General features: G+C 38.8%; 2 protein-coding genes across 3 annotated transcripts; one reads left to right on the top strand and one right to left on the bottom strand.

The window, feature by feature from the left end:
- Nucleotides 1-7,220: 7,220 nt before the first annotated feature.
- LOC141359351 (uncharacterized) lies at nt 7,221-14,993 on the bottom strand. 2 transcript variants are annotated; one of them, XM_073861651.1, is made up of 3 exons: nt 14,884-14,993; nt 7,935-14,364; nt 7,221-7,426 (listed from the first exon to the last, which is right to left on the bottom strand). In XM_073861651.1, exon 2 carries the CDS (start codon nt 14,133-14,135, stop codon nt 8,118-8,120), a length of 6,018 nt encoding a protein of 2,005 aa, XP_073717752.1. In that variant the 5' UTR covers nt 14,136-14,364; nt 14,884-14,993; the 3' UTR covers nt 7,221-7,426; nt 7,935-8,117. The 2 variants fall into 2 exon arrangements, with proteins under 2 accessions (XP_073717752.1, XP_073717751.1); XM_073861650.1 differs by having other exon boundaries at nt 7,935-14,991.
- Nucleotides 14,994-17,228: 2,235 nt separating this feature from the next.
- Nucleotides 17,229-22,808, top strand: LOC129453950 (uncharacterized). The gene is made up of 2 exons (XM_073861674.1): nt 17,229-17,384; nt 20,877-22,808. Exons 1-2 carry the CDS (start codon nt 17,322-17,324, stop codon nt 21,954-21,956), a joined length of 1,143 nt encoding a protein of 380 aa, XP_073717775.1. The 5' UTR covers nt 17,229-17,321; the 3' UTR covers nt 21,957-22,808.
- The last annotated feature ends 20 nt before the right edge of the window (nt 22,809-22,828 follow it).

Raw genomic sequence — 22,828 nt, 5'->3', positions numbered from 1 at the left:
TATGGAGGAAGGAGTTGTGTGCTGCTTTGCCAGTGAAAGCTTACTATCTGTGCACCCCTCTTTATTTGTGTCCACCGCAAAGTGTGGGTTGTGAACTAATCTAAATGATCGATAACACTTTACAACAAGGTTGTATTTTTTTAGATTAGTTAATGCATTAGCTAACATGAACTATCAAATAACAATACTTCTACAGCATTTATGAATCTTAGTTCATGTTAATTTCAGCATTTACTAATAAATTTATAAAATCAAGTGTTGTAACTGTTAACATTAGTTAATGCATGAACTAAATAACTGTATTGACATTAACTAACATTAACAAAAATTAAAACTTGCTGAAAAGCTTTATTTTTAATGTTAATGCATTTACTAATGTTTAAAAGACCTTGTTGTATTACGAAATCATCTGATTAATTCAATAAATAAATAAATAAATGCATATAATAATAATAATAAATAAGACTAGGTTACCTGCCCTTATTGTATGTAAATGTGAAAGCATATGGTGTAAAAATGATATTGCAAATTTAAATGGAATATTGACTGTAACTTTGAAAAGATTCAACCTTTATGTGATAGACTATGCATTATGCTATTTTTAATGAATAAGCAGACAAGTAGTCTAAAACCAACCATGTGACTTACCACAGTAGAGGATATACAATGTGCTTTGACATTAGTGAAGCATTCGCTTCAACTACATTTTTGTAGAAGATAAATGTAATTTAATAGTCACATACTCAGGTGTACAAGTGTTGTACTCCACTGTCCTACAAGTGTATTTATTGGTTTCTATTAACCCAAATTTAGCAAAATATGCATCTAACATAAAAGAAATCTATATAAAATGTTATAATAAGAAGATATAAAATAATATCATGAATATTTCAAGAACACAAGACTTTAATGGTATAATAAGATACGATAATAAATATTATACATTTATTTTAAGAACACAACACTTTACAGTTCACACAAACGTTAAATGGTATTTTACAAAACCAATCAAAAAAATCAATATTTACATTAGTCTATCCCCACTAGTAGATTCACAAGACAGGGTTTTTTGTGTAAACAAAACCCACGAATAACTCTTTTGTCTCATATATTTCCTGCTCTTCTCTAAAATATAAAAGGGAAGGGAGTCGACATTTTTTCTTCATTCCTTTCACCCTCATAAAACATGGTGTTTATAAACAAGTCCAACATTGTTATAGCCAACAGGGCATCATCCTTTAGATCTTTTGCAGCTCATCTTCCAGCAAGTGGTCTCCTTTACCCACTCACAGGTCAGCTGAATGTTTCTCATCACCGCTGAGTCCTGTGTGCTATATAAGAATTCCAATAATAAAATAATTAAAAATGATGTACTGCTCATAAACAAATTCATGAAAGAGGAAAGGTTGATACACACATTAACAAGTTAAACAAGTCAATCAGTACATAAACATTCCTGCTACATACATCTTCCTCTGGTGTCTGGATGATCTCCATGACATCTGACTCAGGTGGAGTGAATTTCATGTTATCTGCATATGTTACTTTCTGGGTTAGTCGTTGTGGGACTTGACTGTACGAAGAGACAAACATTAGAATGTTTTTAGGCATGCATTGCTTTATTTATATATATTGTCTGCATACTGGAAATGCACAGAATGGAGGTTTTATCATAAGTATAGTTATTAATATCATACTTTGTCAGAGGAAATGTCTAAATTAAGTGAGCACCACCACTTCATGATTATTGGTGTGTCAGACTGGCAAAAGATAGCAATCGAAAATCTTAATCGTTCTTTTTTTATGTTTACTCACAGTCATAACATAGAGTGCATACAAAAAACAAAACAATATTAACAAATGCTGTGTTTAGTACACAGACACAGGTGTACAGCAAATAAAAGACCACTTACCATCAACATAAATACCCCACAATCAATTCCTCCTAGCTGTTGAGGGGCACCCTGTTAATTATAGACAATACAATTAGACTATATACAATTAATACAGTATATAGCTGTCACATCTAGGGATTGTTTTTTTTTTTAAGTTAAGTCTTTCTGTTTGTTTACAGTTTTGTTAAAAATGTGTACTTGGTTTACTTAACTGACCCTCAGTGGGTTATTTGTGACAACTGTGTACTTTGTTCTGTCTTAATACTCCACTAAAGATATTTAAACAAGTTTACAAGCAGCAAGAAGTTAAAAAGCTGTACCTCAAAATCAGTACAGACATGTTCCAATGTCGAGGGGAAGTAAAGGTGGGGATGCTGATGCTGGGGATGCTGATGCTGGGTGCTGCAGCCAATGGAAGGTTGTCCAGAGGCTGTATTTTTAAACATTTAAAAATGTTGATGTACGGTAACAGCAGTGAAAGTGTGGGATCGTCTGGACTTGAGAACACGCTTGATGATGATAAAATCTAAAACATAGAAAGAATAAATTAGCATCATTGTCTTGTTTACATGTTTTGTACAGTGCATTGCATATAAACAGCTTTCGTGATGAATCACCTTGCTCAAGAGCACAACATAAAGAGTATTTATATACATGTTTTTAACTTGTCATAAGTAATGCTACGTAGAAAAACTATTATAACAACTGAAATAAAGTAGTTTAAATTCAGACATCCCAAAGGTTTCACAACACAAGAAAATATTAAATGAACAGTATGTTTTTAGTTTTAAATGCAAGAAAGAAATTACTATGACATGCACAAACAGAAAGGTTCAACAAACATGATGTTTATCACACACAGTATAATTAAAATATTTAATTCACACACATACCTTTTTGTTGAACTGCATGATTTCAGAGCTCGTGTAAATGTTTATTTACAGTAGGCACCGTGATATAGACAGCAGAAGATCCTGTCCTCGCATAAGTATATTGTCTGGTGCACCTGTGCAGGTTCAACAAATATTTGAATACAAAAAATAAAAACTACAATAAAAACACTACGTACCACTTGTGGTGGACGGGAGAATGTTAGCACATTAGCTATCTAGTGTTTAACGCGAAACTCAACATACTCCCGAAAATCACGTCGAGACAGCGATAATTGTAAGATTAAGATTTAATATACATATTAAAGCTCAGTTTATCTTTAAATTACCGTTTTCTTCCCGTGCAATACTCCGGAGTACTTGATACAGGCTGTACAGGAAGTTTAAACAAACTCTATCTGCGCCTGCGCACTTGATGCTGCCACGCCCACTAGATCCAGCGAGGATGCCACGCCTCGCTAGAGCTCCAGCTCCGCCCATTTGGCTATGCAGCGGGCACCACTTGCAATAAACGAAAAACGAATTGACTGAAGTTCAAAGACACTCTTCATTTTTTGTTCAAAAAGGAATAACGATAAAATGATCGCCAAAAAACGAAAAACGGGACGTTTTTAATTGGTTTTTCGTTTTTTTATTCTGACACCAAAAACGGTTATTTGGTTTTTCGTTTTGAAACAAAAAACAGAAAAGCGGTATTTTCGTTTTTTAATTACAAACGAATTACGGATTATCCAGAGATCCCCTGACCGTACGCGTACCCCAGGGTACGTGAAGAGTTTCCAGGGGGTACGCGAAAAGATTTAGATTTTGCTTTGATCTCATTTACTTTTAATAAAATTGTCTTTCGTTTGTCCAGTCATTGACATAAGATTGATTTTTGTGAGGAAAGCATTGTAAAAAAGGACAGCTTTAAATGTAATTTCAATCTTATCATTAATATTATTAGCCGTCCCAGCCAACATTGCAAGGTGGGGCCCATGTGGGCCCCATATGGGCTTCCTATGTGGGCCCTATATGGGTTTGTCCATGGGTTCCACTATGGCCCCACGTGGGTTGCCCACATGAATTTTATATAGAAACTGAGTGGGGCTTATGTGGGGCCCAGCTGGGCAACACACATGGGGCCCATGTGGGCCCTATATGGACCCCATATGGGCTTCCAATGTGGGCTGTACATGGGTTTGTCCATGGGTTCCACTGTGGCCCCACCTGGGTTGCCCACATGAATTTGATATAGAAACTGAGTGGGGCCTATGTGGGGCCCACGTGGGCAACACACATAGGGCCCATATTGCACCCACGTAATGAAGCCCACGTTACATATCAGGGCCCAGAATGGATTTTTAATGGGTACTGGACTGGTCCCTTATTATGAAATAATTATACTTTTAATGCTTAATTGTAATTTACTTAAATAATATATTTGTTTTAAATTGAAAACCGATAAAAGCAAATCATTTCAGTTCGGTAAATATCAGATTTCAGCATAAATATTCAACAGTTCATTCATCTGTAACATCACAAAACATGAAGGAGGTGCAATATGAGAAATCAAATTAAAAAACTGTAAAGGTTCAATATATCAAAATACTTTATTGTCAATTTATAACAATACAATGCTAAAATAATCATGAACATTTCAAAACTGCTAAGGCAGGTAATGACTAACAATTTAACATAACAGTTAAAATAAGCATTGAAAGAAGTCAAACTCTTAAAATACTTTGAATTCAAAAACAACACAAACATTGCTCACTCTTCTGGAGATGCTCTTCTGATCATCAATTAATCTTTGCTCAAACGTTTTATGAAGAACTTCCAAAGCATCCACAGCCAAACTCATTGAATGTCCTTGCACGTTTGCTTTGATTCATCAGTGTGCAGTCCGTGAACTTGTACCGTAGTAATACATTTTCTAAAAACACAACTCAGGATAAATTACAAGTGTAACAGTTGTGATAGACTCCTGCTGCTCCAGTAGAAACTGTATCCTTGCGCCTGAGCGGAAATTCTTGTAGTTTAAATGTTTATCATCTTTATAGTTGTAATTTTAAAAGTCTGCCTATTTTAGCAAAGATTATTTAAAATATGATGTTATATTATGTGATAAAAATCACAATTAAAAACATTTGAAGCAGGACTACTTTGTCAAGCGTAATGTGTCGTTGCAGTGAGCAGATCATAATGAGGTCTCCTTATATGAAACACCTGACTCCACTAATCAGACTCCTTTCAGAATGTTTGAAACATTTCTTTAATTAACACACTTATCAAACTGATGAACTTTCTGACATTTGTTATTTTCACTCATGCTCAGCTGTGCAAATTAAAATTAATAATTGGCAGGTAAACATTACAAATATCACAAATAAATGTTAACAATAATGCATTTTTATTTAAAATGTTTTATACTGATCATATCCTATCTGTGATATTATTTGCTCTTTGTATAAAAGTGACTATAAACCAAAAGTAATAATTTGAAGAGTTTAAATGTATATAAAATGTATTTTAAGCATAAAATGTTTTGCCCACATAGGTGCCATGAGGGCCCCACATTATTATCCCACATGGGCAAACCTATATGGGGCCCACGTAGGGAAACCCACATGGGACCCACATAGTCAACCCACAAGGGACCCATATATATTGCCCATGTTAAGCCCATGGCCACATGAAACCCATGTTGCCCATATGGGACCCATGTGGGGCCCACATATAATTAAATGTAAAAAAGAATGCATTTTTATTTAAAATGTTTTATACTGATCAAATCATATCTGTTATATTATTTGCTATTTGTTTAAAAGTGACAATCAACCAAAAGTTATTATTTTAAGATTGTAAATGTATAAAGATATATTTCAAGCGTAAAAATGTTTTGCCCACATAGGTGCCATGAGGGCCCCACATTATTATCCCACATGGGCAAACCTATATGGGGCCCACATAGGGAAACCCACATGGGACCCACATAGTCAACCCACATGGGACCCATATATATTGCCCATGTTAAGCCCATGGCCACATGAAACCCATGTTGCCCATATGGGACCCATGTGGGGCCCACATATCAATGTTAATTAAATGTAAAAAAATAATGCTTTTTTAATGTTTTATACTGATCAAATCATATCTGTTATATTATTTGCTATTTGTTTAAAAGTGACAATCAACCAAAAGTTATTATTTTAAGATTGTAAATGTATAAATAATGTATTTCACGCATAAAAATGTTTTGCCCACATAGGTGCCATGAGGGTCCCAAATTATTATCCCACATTTGCAATCACATATGTTTAACAAATAGGAAACCCACCTGGTAACCACATATATTGCCAATGTGAAGCCCATGCCCACATGTAACCCATACTGCCCAGATGGGACCCACGTGGGGCCCACATGTCAATGTTGGCTGGGGTCTTGAGTAAATGCGCTGCATGATCCAAAACGCAATAGCGATGTCCAACTCAAGAACGATTTGCGTGTGATTTACTACAAAAGCGCAAATAAAATACACAGGCACAATAATGACATAAGCACATTTCCATAATGACCACTGCAATCTACTAAGAGCAGTTCAAATTAGTACAGAGACCACGGCAGGACATCGCAATGAAAATGCGGACGGCGGAGTGTGAAATTCCAGCTAAATAAAAGCACACTAAGAAGAATCGGAGGAGCCGGGCGGACGACAGATGAAGGGTAAAAGAAGTTTTGAAAAACCTGATTTGACTTCTCCTCGTGACTTCTCCTCTTTTCTCAAGCAAATAAAACATAGCATAGATTTGGCAAAACTACATATATTTTTTTTAAAAAGGAGGTTCCTCTGGCAAAATTTAATACTCTCCTCCCCAGTGGCGGATGCAGAACGTGACATATGGGTGGGCATGGATTAAGTCCGGGTGGGCCTGAATCTATGGGTGTCACTTTTGAATAAGAAACTATAACAAGTCTATAAAATTCGTCAAAACTTCAGAACACTAATTTAAACAGCATACACACACACCCGAACTGCACGTCAAATTTTTGACATTATTGATACTTTAAATTGTAATGCAACGTGACATTTATTAAGCCTTTTTGGTAAAAAAAAATATTGGGCTCTCATAGCCTACAAAAAAGAACATGCACACAGTGACAGGAAATATAAATGAACCCAAAAAAACCTTATACTTTTTTAAATAACCTATTAAAGTGTTTAAATAAATACGGCTACTAAATGCTTAAAATGAAGCTTCTAACATCATATTCTCTTCATGCAAATCATGCAAATCACTAAAAATATATTTTCGTTCTCACATATTTAAGTTAACTTACTAAATAAAGAAAGAAAAAGGGAATTGCTAGAATAATGTTAGACTCTGGGGTTAAACGAAATGACAAATAAATAAACATTTAATATACTTTTTGATGAGCACAAGAGCAAGCCTGTTCGATAGCAGGACTGAAAAAGGTTCTTCTCTATGTAAGGTGAAGTTTTAAATTAGCTTTCCTTTATGGGGTGTCGGTTAGAACACACTGAATTCCATTAGTTTCATGCAATAGGGTTTAATTTGTCATTTTTCAGTATTCCACAACACAGCAGTGCACAGAATTACAGGTCACAAGTAAGGAGTTTTATGTGTGTTTATGTGTGGTCTACAAAGGAAAGAAATAAAGATATATATTAACAAATGTTTCTTAAGTATTATAGCACAGACATTACTTCACAACAGTTGTAAATCTCTCAATAAAACCTCTAAATGAGAATAATTTACAGAAATGAACATACAGGCATTATAATTATTGCTCAATACTACCACCTGTTGGTCAGAAACGACAAAACACTGAAACCGAAACTTATTTCGGGTATTAAACGAACTGAATATAATCCAGAAATATTGCTTAAGTAAAGATCAAATGGCAAGCATTTGCGTTATTAATGTGATAATCACATACATACAAATCAAACGATGCTTACCAGAGATATACAATAATGACATGTAATACTGAACATAATTGGCACATACGGTATTCTCAAAAGCCCCCGACAAACGGCTTAAATAACGACAAATACTCATATCTTAGATGCAGAATAGCATTGTATAAATACTTTACAAAGTCCTTAACTAACATTGATTATCTACTGAATAGACAAACAACTTACTTTTGCGTATTCACGCACACTTTGCACACATACAGTCCCGCTCGCATCTGCTGCTGAATAAATCTCCCTGACGACCACTAATGGAAAAGTGCGCATGCGCACAGGCAGTCTTTCTAACACAGCCGCCCCCAAATTTGGTTTCAAATTTGCACCATTGAAAGGCTGACACCATATATACTACCATTAATTTCCAGTGTGGTTATCATCCTCTTCATCTCGAATCTCTGGCAGAACAATTAGGCGAGCAATGGGTCTTGCATAAACTCTGTCCTTTATCTGTACCTCAGCTATACGCACTCGACCATCAGCTCCGGGAAAGACCTTTACTACTTTTCCGATCTGCCAGAATGAACGGGGTAACTGAGGGTCAACAACCATAACCACCATTCCAGGTTGGATGTCTGTTGCTGAATTATGCCACTTTCTTCTGGCTTGCAGTTCGGGCAAATAGTACTTTATAAATGCTGTCCAGAACCTATCAGACAATACTTGGGAATGTCTCCATCTCCGTCTTCCCAGGAGCTCAGACACTGGATATGTGACTTGGGGGAGGGAACTATCTGGCCGCCCCATCAGAAGGTAGTTTGGGGTGACTGGATCTACATCAGCGATGTCTGCTGAAACATATCCAAGTGGTTTGGAGTTCAGGATGGCCTCTATTTCAATGAGGACAGTTTGAAGTACTTCTTCAGACACCATTTCTGATCCCAGAGTTGTATAAAGTGCAGCTTTAACCGAACGAATCTCTTGTTCCCACACTCCTCCGAAGTGTGGAGCAGATGGAGGGTTGAAATGGAAGCTGATCTGCTGCTGTGCCAACTGCTGCTGTAAACCATCACTGAGCTGACTGAAGGCTTCTTTAAGCTCTGTGTTACCCCCTCGGAAGTTGGTGCCCTGATCTGAGTACAACTCTGCTGGTTTTCCACGACGTCCTATGAACCTTCGCAGTGCCATGAGAAAGGCATCAGTGTCCATTGATGTTAGAACCTCGAGGTGCACAGCCCGAGTGGTCATACACTTAAATAGAAGCCCCCATCGTTTTTCTGTCCGACGTCCCACCTTGACAGAGAAAGGTCCAAAACAGTCCATTCCAGTTGAATGGAAGGCAGGCTTGAACAAACGGAGCCTTGGTGGAGGGAGATCAGCCATTTTCTGGGAGGCAGGCTTTGACCTCCATTTGCAGCATTCGTGGCAGGTTCTTTGGTGTTTCCTTACAGCTTCTCTGCCCTTTAAGATCCACACCTTCCGGCGAAGTTCAGCAAAGACTCGTTCCGGTCCCGGATGACAAAGACGAGTATCATAGTCTTTGATGAGTAGCTGAGTGTAAGGGTGATGGGAATCCAACACAATAGGGTGTACTGTGCTTGGATCAATGCCTTCTATGCCTCTCAAACGTCCCCCTACTCGTATTAGATCGTTGTCTAGATCAAATTCTGGGGAGAGGCAAAGTAGACGGCTGTTGGTAGGGACAGGCTTACCGGCCTTTAATAGCTGATAGTCCTCTGGAAAGCTGTCCATTTGGGCCCTTCTAATTGCAGTCAGCTCTGCTGTTTGGTAAGTATTTGCTGAAGGAGAACCATTTGGATTTGCCGCCCCGTGCAGCTCTTCTGCTACTGTTTTGACTAAGTCCTTCCAGCTGATAAACTTACTACCATCTGCTGTTGTTGGTACTGAGTTATTAATGCCACAAAATACACTGTGCTTTAGTTCTGTGGTGTCCTCAGGTACTAGACTGTGGGTTATTGGTGGTGATGGCCAATTACTCTGAGGTTGGAGGAGGAATTCAGGTCCATGGGTCCACCGATTAGGCTCAGTAAGTTCTTTCAGGCTCTTACCACGGGTAAGATCATCCGCAGGGTTCCTGGCAGAGTCAACGTAATGCCATGCTTTAAGATCAGTTAGTTCTTGAATCTCTGCCACCCTAGTGCCCACAAACACCTTGAAGCGGCAGGATTCGGAATGTAACCAATGGAGGACGGTTGTTGAATCTGTCCAGAAAGTGACCTTCTGAATCTTCAAGGTGAGCTCATTTTCAGTCAGCTTAGCCAGCTGAGCTCCTATAAGAGCGGCACACAACTCAAGCCTGGGAATTGAACACTGCTTACGTGGAGCTACACGTGATCGGGCCAGAAGGAAGGAAAGATGAATACTTCCACATGGATCCTCTGAGCGAAGATACGCTACTGCTCCGTAAGCTTTCTCAGAAGCATCAGTGAAGATATGGATTTCCCGATTGACTTCAGGGTTATCCATGCTGGCTGGCGTATAGCTTCTTGGTAGTGTTACTTGAGGCAGGTATTGAAGTTCAGCTTCCCACACTTTCCATGCCTTCTGAAGCTCCTCAGGAAGTTGTGAATCGTCCCAGTTCCTATTCTTAGCCCAGAGCTGTTGAACAATGACCTTAGCCCGTGTTGTGAAAGGAAGAATGGCACCAAGGGGGTCATATTGACTTGCTAACACACGATATATGTTCCGCATCGTCAAAGCATTGTAAGTGACAGGTCTGTGCTTGTAACACAGATGGTCTAACTCACAGTTCCAATTCAGTCCCAAGGTGGATTCATGTGGGTCAGATTTGTCATGTGAGAGCCACAGCTCTAGCTTGGATGATCTGGCCTCTGGTGGCAAATGACTGATAACCTCTTGCACATTGCTGGCCCACTGACGGATGTCAAATCCTCCAGATGCTAACAGCTCCCGAAGTTTGTCCAGTAACTGCCGTGCTTCTTGAGCAGATGGAAAGCTCTGCAGACAGTTATCCACATAGAAACAGTGGTCAACAGAATGCCTCACATCTTCATCTGGTGTGCTGTGCGATGAAACATGTCTTTGGAGGGCAAAGGATGCACAGCATGGACTGCACGTAGTTCCAAATGGCAGTACTTGCCATTCATAAACGTCGGGTGGGTTGTCTCGTCTCATGTCACGCCACAGAAAACGCAGGAGGGGCTTATCCTCAGGTAAGAGTAGGACTTGGTGGAACATTCCACGTATATCGCCACTAATGGCTACACAGTGCTCCCTGAAACGCAGTAAAACACCCAGGAGTGAGGGGCTTAAGGTTGGACCAGGCATCAAAGAATCATTAAGGTTTAGTCCCTTGTATCGGAAAGAGCAATTGAACACAATACGATCCTTGTCATTGTGGTTTACCAGATGGTGTGGAATATACCAGGTCTCCCCTGTCATACTGTTTTCACCAGGTGTGAGTTTGGTAACTGCGCCATTCTGTACTAACTTCTCGACCTCAGCATTGTACACAGCTGCTTTCACTGGATTTTGAGCTAGTCGGCGTTCCATACTCCGGAGACTTGGCACCACAGCCTCTTTGGGGGCACAAAAGAAGGGTGAATCCTTTCTGCGCAATAAAGGTGTTGCATAGCGTAGGATTCCATTCACCTCCACACGTGTTGTCTTGGTCTCTAGAAGATTTATGGCTTCTTGGTCCTCCCTGGACCTTGTCACCTGCTTTTCACAGTGGAAAGGTAAAACATCAAGCTGCCATAATCTTTCAACATCTCTTCTGAGTTGGAGTTCGGCAGGGGTCAGAGACAGGAAAAGGCACTGTTGTGGTTGTAACTGGTTCTCCAGGATCTTGGCAGGTCCCTGGAGTGTCCATCCAAGCCTCGTCTTTATAGCTGCTGGACCATCAGGTGTACCAATTCGGACAGGTGCGATTGGTGTGATAAGGTGAGTATTATCAGCCCCGATTAGAAGTAAAGGACTCACTCTTTCAAAGGTCTGCAGAGGGATGTCTTTAAGGTACTTATATTTCTCCAGCAAACTCACGGGATACGAGTGATCAGCCAGACCAAGGGTTTTTGCAGTAAATGCTGCATTAATCTTGAAGGTCTTCTGTGGTTGAGTGGCAGGTGATATGTGGAAGTTAACTGAAGTACCACTGATGGTTTTCACCTCTTGTCGGATGGTCCGCAATGCTATGTTTTCAGCCTGGCCTTGTATGTCCAGCTCACGGGCAGCATCAGGAAGGAGAATAGTGCGCTCGGACCCATCGTCCATGACAGCATAAGTGTTGAGTGTCTTGCCCCCATAGCGCAGCAGAACATTTATGACCTTTAGCAGAACACGTCTGTTGTCAGTGGGTCTATCCAAGTACAATGTCTCAGTGGTTGAGCTAACCAGGCAGGAACCCTCTCCTGTACTCTTTGTGTTGACTTCGTGCAAGATTTGCAAGTGTTTCCCATTACATATGCTACAAGGCTTCTTGAGGGTACACTGAGCTGCCTGGTGTCCTCGTCCACAACGCCAGCAGCGATGGTTCGTTCGGATCCAGTCAATCATTTGCTGTTTATCAAAGGACTTAAAGGCAGCACACTGACTGAGATAATGATCATCTTTATCACAGAAAGGGCAGAAGGCTTTAGTTGGGGCTTTGAGCTTCTCCACTTTAACTTGTTTGACTTGGGCTGGTGCTGGAAGTATCTTTGTGACAGTTTCATCTGCTCCATGAAGTATGGTGGCTGAACGGGCAGTAGGTTTGGATTCTCGCCTGCGTTCTGATCTCTGTTCTGTTCTTTGGCTCTTATAACTGATCTGCGACTCGCTGCTTTGACACCAGGCCTCATACTGGAGCCACTCAGAAAATTCACGGAGATTATACACAGACCCAGGGCGGTGGTACATCTGTCTACGAAATCCTGATCTCATTTCTGCATGTAACTTACTCAACAGTCTCTCGACATGTGACCCACATCGAAGTTCTGCTTCGCCTTCATCTCCAAGAGTCTCCAACATACCAACAAGAGCCCTTATTTGCAGAGCGAACTTATCAAAGGCCTCAGTATCTCCACGTCGGATATCTGGGGAGTCCATCACTTTGGCGATTTTCTTGAGAGCCAATTTGTGCGGCTGGCCAAACCTTTCATTCAGAGCAGTCATGGTATCAGAGTATGGAAATGGAGAATTGAGGTAGGAATCTGCCACCAGACGTGCTTCATCTAGCTTTAGATGATCTAACAGGATTTGGTACCGGAACAGCTCAGTGGCATCTGGTGGTAAAAGGTTCTCAAGCGCTATCTTCAACCGAGTAAACTCGCTAGGATCTTTAGTACAGAAGTTAGGTATGGTTGGCGTTGGACCTCGGTATGTGGTCTCTTGTCCAACAGGAATTACATTGGTAGTGCAGCGAGCTCTTTGAGGTGACTGCGGCCAAGTAGGATGTTTTGACTGATGATATACCTGCTTAGGATTATCAAAGGTCTCAATTGTGGGTTTTAAGGATGTCCTCGAATGCCAGTATGGATCAGGATTGGCGGTGTGAGGACCAGGCGTAGTTTGAAATCCTACTGGATGAGAAGTGAGACTGATGTTTCCAGACTGCCGCAGGAGAGATGGATGCTGGTAAGTACGCCCACCAGATTGAGCAGAATGAACATATGATTTATGAGATGTATCAGCCAAGATATGATCTTTCATTACGTTAAGTTCACCAATCATCTTTCCAATGAGGTCTATCATTCCAGAGTCACTTCGATGATCCACTGTTCTTTCCTCCGCTGGGTTGGGCGGACTTAGATAAGCAGACTGCTGATTATGACTGAAAGAAAGTCCACCCGTAGAGGTAAAGGGGGGATGGTATGGCTTCACAGTGGGTGTTGTTATGCTGCTCATCTGATGCTGTTGCCCATAAGCTGGACGAGGCACTGTAGAATACAATGTAGACTCTGGATGGTAAGGTACAGCTTCACGATGCAGGGATAGCCTATGCTGATTAGTATGGAAAGTCTGTGGCAGCGGAGTAGACTGCTGCTCTTCCCATGGTCTGTGATAAGGAGAAAACTGAGGAGGGTATGGTCGTACTGAAGCATAAGTAGGACTAGGATGATGCTGTTCAGTGTCACCCACATCTGGGACAGGAAGTTCTCCTTCAGAATGGACAGACCAGTCATCCACTGTCTCCCATGGAGCTTCCACTGTCTCCCATGGAGCTTGACTTATAGGACTTGATCCTCTGGTCGAATGTGAAGAGACATTGTTCGCAACCTCTCCAAACCCTTGTGCATGCTGTGTTGTGTGAGGAAATACTGGCTGGTTTACTGATCTACGACGCCCAGTCGTGAGATCATAGTCTTGAAGGTAGGTAGGAAGATTGACCTGACGTTTGGGTCTTACTATCTGAGCAGACTTATCTTCTAGTTGCATGTTGCTACTAATGATTTCTTTGTCCATAAGAAATGCCATATCCGGCTCGAAGGACCATTTGTTCGATAGCAGGACTGAAAAAGGTTCTTCTCTATGTAAGGTGAAGTTTTAAATTAGCTTTCCTTTATGGGGTGTCGGTTAGAACACACTGAATTCCATTAGTTTCATGCAATAGGGTTTAATTTGTCATTTTTCAGTATTCCACAACACAGCAGTGCACAGAATTACAGGTCACAAGTAAGGAGTTTTATGTGTGTTTATGTGTGGTCTACAAAGGAAAGAAATAAAGATATATATTAACAAATGTTTCTTAAGTATTATAGCACAGACATTATTTCACAACAGTTGTAAATCTCTCAATAAAACCTCTAAATGAGAATAATTTACAGGAATGAACATACAGGCATTATAATTATTACTCAATACTACCACCTGTTGGTCAGAAACGGCAAAACACTGAAACCGAAACTTATTTCTGAGGTAAATTAAACGAACTGAATATAAACCACAAATATTGCTTAGATAAAGATAAAATGGCAAGCATTTACATTATTAATGTGATAATCACACATATATACATACAAATCAAACGATGCTTACCAGAGATATACAATAATGACATGTAATACTGAACATAATTGGCACATTTACATATTGTCAAAAGCCCGCGACAAACGGCTTAAATAACAACAAATACTTATATCTTAGATGCAGAATAACATTGAATGAATACTTTACAAACTCCTTAACTAACATTGATTATCTACTGAATAGACAAACAACTTACTTTTGCGTATTCACGCACACTTTGCACACATACAGTCCCACTCGCATCTGCTGCTGAATAAATCTCCCTGACGACCACTAATGGAAAAGTGCGCATGCGCACAGAACGCAGTCTTTCTAACAAAGCCTACTCGTGAAGAGCGGAGCCGAGGAGCGCGCATATCAGACGTGAACGAAAGGAATATTGGATTTAATGCCTTCACTTAATTTCCTGACAGTTTCACTTGTTAGTGAGGATAGTAATGGCTAACAAGATGACGCCGAATTACATACAACATAATCACCTAACTAAATCTGAGAGAATGCAAACACATTACAATATTTTTTCCTCCGCCCGACGGCCAAGGCGCATCATTTTTTTTTAGCCCGACAGGAATTCGCCATAGCCCGTAATGGACGTCGGGCAAGCGATTTTGCGAGGTTTGTTTTGTAGAAAGACTTTTTTTAAAGTGAATTTCGTTTTGTATAAATTGTATCTTAATATTAATCAATGTTTGATCAAACAATTGCCTCGATTTAATAAATAAGAAGCAAACCAAGAACGTCTGTGGTGTGGATTGAAGTGAACCCACTATATTTCCGCAGCCTACGTCTTTCTGCTTTAATGCATTTCTTAAATTAATGTCTCAATTACACAGTAGGCTTATAGGTTGTTATGATAGGCTATTTGTTGCTTAAAAGCAATAGGCTATATTGTATAAAGTGTAGCAATAAACGTGGCGTGACTTATAGTGCTGCTATATCGCTATATCAAACAACATCACTATGATCAGATGTTTTCTTTCTATTTTTTACCCCGCTGTCATATTTGTTGTGTGTTTATGTTATTGAGAGGAAAGCGCGCAGCACTTATTTATAACGTGTTGTTATTCAAAATACGTTTTCTACTTGCTTGCAAAAAAGTTCTCAAAGTGATCATGGCTGAAAGCTAGGAATATTTCATTATAATGCAACATTCAACTGCTTTAATAGTTTTTAAATAGTTATCAGGCTTACTTATAATTTTACTGTTTTTAACATAACATGCAATAGATAAATTACACCACATAAAGTAGTATACATGTCTAACTATACAGAGTAGTATTTTTTACATTTCTGATTGGGCGGGCCAGCTGTCAATCTGGGCGGGCCCAGGCCCGCCCAGGCCCGCCCATAGCTCCGCGCCTGCTCCTCCCATTAATGTTGCTTCTAAAAGGAAAACATCTTCAAATGCATATGCAATAAGGTCGCAAAAATAACACATTTTCAGAGCTAAATATCTACTGCGTGTCTTTAGTAAGTTCAGTCTTTATTTAACGCCAAAATGATTGTTTGCGCAAGCTGTTAGTAAATCTGGCCCTTAAAGGGGTCATATGATGATTTTTTTTATTTGTAAAATAAGTCTTTGGCGTTCCCAGAGTCCATATGTGAAGTTTTATCATAAAACACCCTACAGATAGTTAATTATAGCATGTCAAAATTGCCATTTTATAGGCCTGAGCAAAAATGTGCCGTTTTTGTGTGTGTCTTTTAAAATGCAAATGAGCTGATAAAATGCAAACACTGATCAATGATAGTGGTTTGTTGAAATAAACATGCAACATCAGTCTGTGATTTTTACTTTAATGTTTAAAATGAATGAATTAATTAATATTACTAATTATTTGTCTTTAAAACACAACTTGGGTTTAGTTTCGATGAAGGGGTACTTGAGCCTTACTGATAGGGCTGTGGGGGTACTTAGGGCTAAAAAGGTTGGGAACCACTGCTATAATGCATGCAAGATCAAATAGAGAGAATTTATTAAAGGAAGTATATTTATCACTATAAAGAGTGAATGAGGCTGGAGTGGTTCTGTTTTTTCTTTTTTTGTGGTTTCTGGTAATAAAGTTGCTGATAAAATATCAAAAAAGCCCTAGACAAGAGGGATGTGGATGTTAAAGTACCTATGGAGAAAAAATGTGTTTTTAAAAGAATTTAATTACTGTTAATGAAGCTAATGACTAAATGAAAATTCAGATGGCCCAGTAGTAATACAGGGAGATGGTTTTATAGAGAATAGAAAAGATTCAGAGAATGAAGTGTTAAAAATGCATTAAGAGAGAATGGAGAGCACAATATTAGTAAAATCTGCTGGTGAAAAGAGTTGGGCTCATCTTCTAAAGTATTTAAGAGCAACAATATTAATGATTATTAGAATCTAAAAATGATAATATGTTTTAGGGTTCATCGCTTTTATTTATTTATTTTCCTTAACAGTTGGGTTTGGGGTTAGAGCTTTAGTCTACACTCCAGATCAGTGGGTGGCGGTAAATTCACCCGAAAGTTGTTTGCCAGGCGCCAATAAAAACAAGAGAAGAAGAAGAAGTCGGCCTCTCATCACTCACGTAAACGCAATCCGCCATCATCCAGTACAGTAGATGGCGATAATGTTTATAGGAGTCGGTCGCCTTACAGAAAATGAAGAAGAACATGGATTGTCAGCAGCGAGCAGAGCAGGAAAATAAATCCACACATGCATTGGTAACTATAATTTATCTCTTTCCTTATTATAATTTAAAGAAGTCTCAATGTTTTAATTCACTTTCACATGAGACGTGCGCGAGGATTTTTAAGAGACTAAGTTATCATTGTGATGTCACTGCTGTTACGAGTTGACCCTGACTGAAACACTGCATACTGTCTGCTAAGATCAGATCAGAAATAAAGCTCAAGACAAACATGAATGTATTTACTGTTGTTCACTCGATCTTATGGAAAAGAAGAGGAAATAAATTTAGTCTTTAGTTTAAATAGAGGATGTGTACAACAAACACCACAGTAGATTATTATCTTCATCATCTGCTTTATCATTTACATTTCACTCGTTTACACTTTAAATCACTTTGTTTTGTGCACTCCCTTTCTGCGGCTCGTTATAGACGGTTTCATCGGACGCACGTGATACACGTCTGGTTCCGAACCTTACTTCCGGTTTCGTTTTTTAATGGTCTGACTAGTTCCTAAACTGATCTCTTGAACAAATGCCTCGTCGAAAATAAAAAATATTTTGGTTTCCTAGGTAATCTATGTGTTGTTTTTTTGCTTGTTATATAAATATACTATGTTTAAAGTACTTTGTGGTTATTTATTATTACCAGAAGTTACGTGCGGACCGCGACAGCCGCTTGTTTATGTTGTTACTGCTGAAGCGGTCTATAGTTGTGGGGAGGTCCTATGTCCGTAGCCTGTGCGTAGCTCTGCGTAGCCGGACGTGCACCTCGCAAAGTTTATATCGTATCTTTAAACAGTGCGGAACTCTATTTGTGCAATGTGTGCATGTCAAATGACAGGGCTCCAGACTGCCACCAAATGGGGACATTTTGCAACCAAAATTTGAGAGTGTGCCACTGAATTTTACATCCAGTTGCACATGTGCAACCAGTAAATTTGTCCTTTTTTTTGTGATGTGACACTGAATTTGAAACAGCACATTGTACTTCCTGCATCTATCATTAAAGGACAAGTTTGGTATTTTACACTTAAAGCCCTGTTTTCAGATTGTTTATGATGAAATAGAACGGTTTTGACTGAAATTTCGACATTTGCGGCTGCCCCGAGAATTTTTGGTTGTTTGTGTTTCAACTCCTACCTTTACAATGGGTTTAATGGTGCACTGGAACAATCCTTTCTAAAATGCATTAAACTTTCGTTTACAAAGACGTGAAACTTATCGAGTGGTCAGGGGTGTTCACTAATATGCTCACACAAAAATCGTGTTAAAAGGTGCTTTCCAACAGCTGTTTTAGCATTCGTTGTTAACTTGTGGACCTATTTTTCCAAACGCCTCACACCCGTACATTCTTCCGCTGAAAGCTTGAATAATAGACACTCCAGCCCAGTTGGTGGCGCTAATCCGCCATTGCCAATTGCAAGAATAGAAACAAAGTTCCCGGCGCGGAGTAATACCGTACCTCACAGCACAACTAATACAAGTCAATGGAGTTGGCAAAAACTACGATGAAACCTGTTGGAATGTGTATTTTGCAGCGATTTTTGTGTGAGCATATCAGTGAACACCCCTGACCACTCGCTGAGTTTCACGTCTTTGTAAACGAAAGTTTCATGCATTTTAGGAAGGATTGTTCCAGTGCACCACCAAACCCACTGCAAAGGTAGGAGCCGAAACACAAACACCCAAAAATTCTCTGGGCAGCCGCAAATGTCGAAATTTCAGTCAAAACCGTTCTATTTCATCATAAACAATCTGAAAACATGGCTTTAAGTGTAAAATACCGAACTTGTCCTTTAAAGTATGCCCCTAAGTTTTCTGGTTGCGCTCCTAAAATTTTCAGTTGGGGGCCACTGTGCTCCTACTGAAAAAAGTTAGTCTGGAGCCCTGAATGATCAAATCGGATTTAAAGCTTGTGCCATAGAAACATGCACATCAATCAGATCACATGAATAAAGAGCACCTTTTTCATTGTTACATTGTTTGTGTATTTGGTATAATACAATGTGTTCGTGTGGTTTATGGTTAAAAAAATACATTATTTTCCACATACTGTACATTTTTGTAGCTCCAGATGTCACTCTCTTCCTGAAACTCACGGATTTGAGAAGCTCTGTGTCCCTGATTGGTCAGCTAATCTGTACATTGTGACTAGTCTAAATACCCCTGATGTCAGCCCGAAATGTGACGCTCCTTACCATGTTTGAAAGATTTGCACGCAATGCTAACAGCAGTTAACTTACAGACTGTGCAAAATGCAAAATATACATTAGCAGCCAATGTTAATCGTTAATGATTTGGGACAAATATGATGTTATTTAATGTTAAAGTATGTGAGTGGCGCGACAGGGATTTCAGCAACTTCCTGAGTCGTAGCTGGGTGCCATGGACAGGCGCCACCTGTCAGCACCGGTGTGCAAATACTCATAGAAAACAATGTGTTCGATTTTTTTCATAGCGGCGTTGAGCCCCCTTAGACTGCACCGCTAATATATGCACAGGAAAAAATGACGCTCAGGTCCAGTATCTTATATCGTTAAGGAGTCCTCTGCATGCAAGGTTAAAAAATACTGTCAATTTCTCAAAATATAAATTTTTATTACCCCATTTCTCAGAGATCGCCAAATGATTCGTGTAAAGCCGTTTAACGACTCAGTCTGCCTAAACCACAACTTTTGATAGTCTACTCGGCCCTGATTGGTCAACTGACACAGTCTCCACACAGACCAACAATAGTGCAACATGCATTGACCTTGTACTAACATGACTTACTGACAAAATATTAAGAGTTTAAAAACCGTCATTACTACACACCATTCATCATGAGCCAATTATAAAAATGACGACAGACACTAAACTATTTGCACTCAATCAGGCCCGGCTGCAGGATGAAATGACTGAGGGGGCATGTGAAATTGTTGAGGGGGCTTAACTTTATACCATCAATAAATAATACACACTGAGATCTCGCTTTTGAATTACAGATTTTTAAATGCAGCCCTCCATAAAACAGTCCATATTCAACTGCACAGGTAACCAGCAACTGACAAGCAAAATCTAAACAGCGTAATGATGATATTATTTGATAGATTAGTAAGTGTGGATTAAAGATGTTTAAAATCTCTAGCCTGGTGGTCAGGACATGAATGTAAGGGTTTATTTACATCCACATATAAATTAAAATTAGCAGGGTAACTTTAGGCTACCACATTATATATTTCCTATGTGATTTCCATACTATAGATGAGAGTATTCAACGGCAATAAACGTCTCATATGGCAATAAATGTCCACACATAACTTAACATAACAGCATAATGAAATTAATAAACAGACAAGGAAGCAGGATTGACATGTAAATTGTATTATTATTACCGGAGAAACAGCAATATTACTGAAAGTTGAATGCCTTCCAGAAAATGTGTGTTTTCTCTAAAGCTGCTTTGCTGTGAAAATGTGAAAACTGAGTGCTATTATTATTTTTTTAAATATTGAAATAATGTTTTTAATATGTTTTTTGACAAGTTTCTTTTAGATACAATGGAAGTAAAAGAGGAACCCCAGGAACTGATTGAAGTGGACGAGAGACAGCAGGAACCTCATGATGTCATTAATGAAGAAAATTATTTTGATTGTTTACAAACATCAACTAAGAAAAGAACCAAAAATTCTGTTTCCCATCCAGGTAGTAAAAAAGAACGCCATAATGATGACACGAGCATTAAAAATAAAGAGAAGTTTCATACATGCCAGCAGTGTGGAAAAGATTTTAGACATTCAAGTAACCTTTATGTACATTTGAAAACTCACACTGGAGAGAAGATTTATCATTGTCATCTGTGTGAAAGGACTTTTACACGTAAAGAAACCCTTGAGTCTCACGTAAGAACTCACACTGGAGAGAAACCTTACACTTGTCCTCAATGTGATAAGAGTTTTAGAGAAAAAAGACAGCTTAAGAATCACATAAGACATCACACTGGAGAGAAACCTTACACTTGCCCTCAGTGTGAAAAGGGGTTTTCACGAAAAGCATCACTGGAAGAGCACTTGAGACTTCATTTAGGAGATAAACCTTTCAAGTGTCTTCACTGTGGAAAAAGTTACACAAAAGCATCAAATCTCAAAGTTCACGAACAATATCACACTAAAGAAAGATTATTCAACTGTGAGGAGTGTGGGAAAAAATTTGTTTCACAATTTTTCCTGAATAAACACCAAAAACTTCATGCTAGTGAAAAAACTTACTTGTGTTCGGTTTGTGGAAAGAGTTTTCCACTGATTGAATATTTGAAAAAGCACCAAAGGATCCATACCGGAGAAAAACCATACGAATGTTCACATTGTGGAAAGAGATTTAATCGTTCGTATAACTGGAAGAATCATCAGAGAGTTCATACTGGAGAAAAACCGTACATGTGTTCACATTGTGGAATGAAGTTCAATCATTTACATAACTGGAAGAGACATGAGCAAAATCATACTGGAAAGAAAACGTATCACTGCCCTCAATGTGGAAAGAGTTTCACCTTTTTAAGTGCTCTAACAAGACATACAAATTCATGTGAGAGAAAGCTGTCACAAACCACATCCTCAGATTCATAACTTTGTTCTGTGGCTGGCAGCGACCGGATAGCTTCTCCTTGAGTTTCAGAAATGAGCTTTGGTGCAATTCACAACCTCACATAGATAACGCTAAAACACATGACACATTTAAGTCAACAGCAGACCACATTTTGCAACTTTTTAATTTTCCTCATCCTCATGCAATCACAGATGTACTTGACTTCTTTTCTTCAGATGAACACAAACTATTTTTATGTCTGTCCATTTGGATGTTAAAACTTCATTTTAAAAGCAAATAAAACCTCTCTAGTGGATTAATAAAGTTAATATCTGCTGAAGAGCAATGACAGATTCAAGATTTTTTTTAAATAGTTTAAACTTCTATACCAAAAACCATTTTAGTTTTGATTTCTGTAAATAAGCTTGAAGTGTAAACTATTTATTTTAGACAACCATATGTATCATTTTGCTTAAGAATAGATTTATTAATCCACATGAAAGGCCTTTAGAAATGGATGTTTGAGCTTTTTGGGTAAAGTAATCCATTAATTATTACTTATGTGAACTATTGCAGTTGTAGGGTTTTTAAGGCATTTGGTATTTTTCTAACTAGCTTATATAGAAATTGTTTTGAAATGATAGAGGAGAGCAGGGGCGAAAGTACAGTTTTTCAGAAAAACTTACTTTTAAAAGCTAATGTTTTACACAGAGATATATTTTTGCTGTGGTCAATAACTTACAATGTGGTCTATCAATACCAGGTGCAACTTTGAACAAATGTAAAATGACTTCTTCAGTATAATTTCACTTTAAATATAAGTAGTGAATTGTTACTTTTGACGAAACGTAACACAACAGAACAAGATAGATTTTTGTGTTATACTTGTTTTTAGTAAACTTGTTTTTTGTGT

This window comes from Misgurnus anguillicaudatus, chromosome 23 (assembly GCF_027580225.2).
Source record: "Misgurnus anguillicaudatus chromosome 23, ASM2758022v2, whole genome shotgun sequence".
Classification (NCBI taxonomy): Eukaryota; Metazoa; Chordata; class Actinopteri; order Cypriniformes; family Cobitidae; genus Misgurnus; species Misgurnus anguillicaudatus.
The sequence above is the reverse complement of the archived record's forward strand: the minus strand, read 5'-3'. Positions and strand labels throughout refer to the sequence as shown.

Bases quoted from the DNA above. Each gene is read 5' to 3' on its own strand.
- LOC141359351 (XM_073861651.1), bottom strand. From the start codon at position 14,135: ATGGCATTTCTTATGGACAAAGAAATCATTAGTAGCAACATGCAACTA.
- LOC129453950 (XM_073861674.1), top strand. From the start codon at position 17,322: ATGAAGAAGAACATGGATTGTCAGCAGCGAGCAGAGCAGGAAAATAAA. The intron at 17,385-20,876 runs GTAACTATAATT...TTTTTTGACAAG, and splicing joins ATAAATCCACACATGCATTG to TTTCTTTTAGATACAATGGA.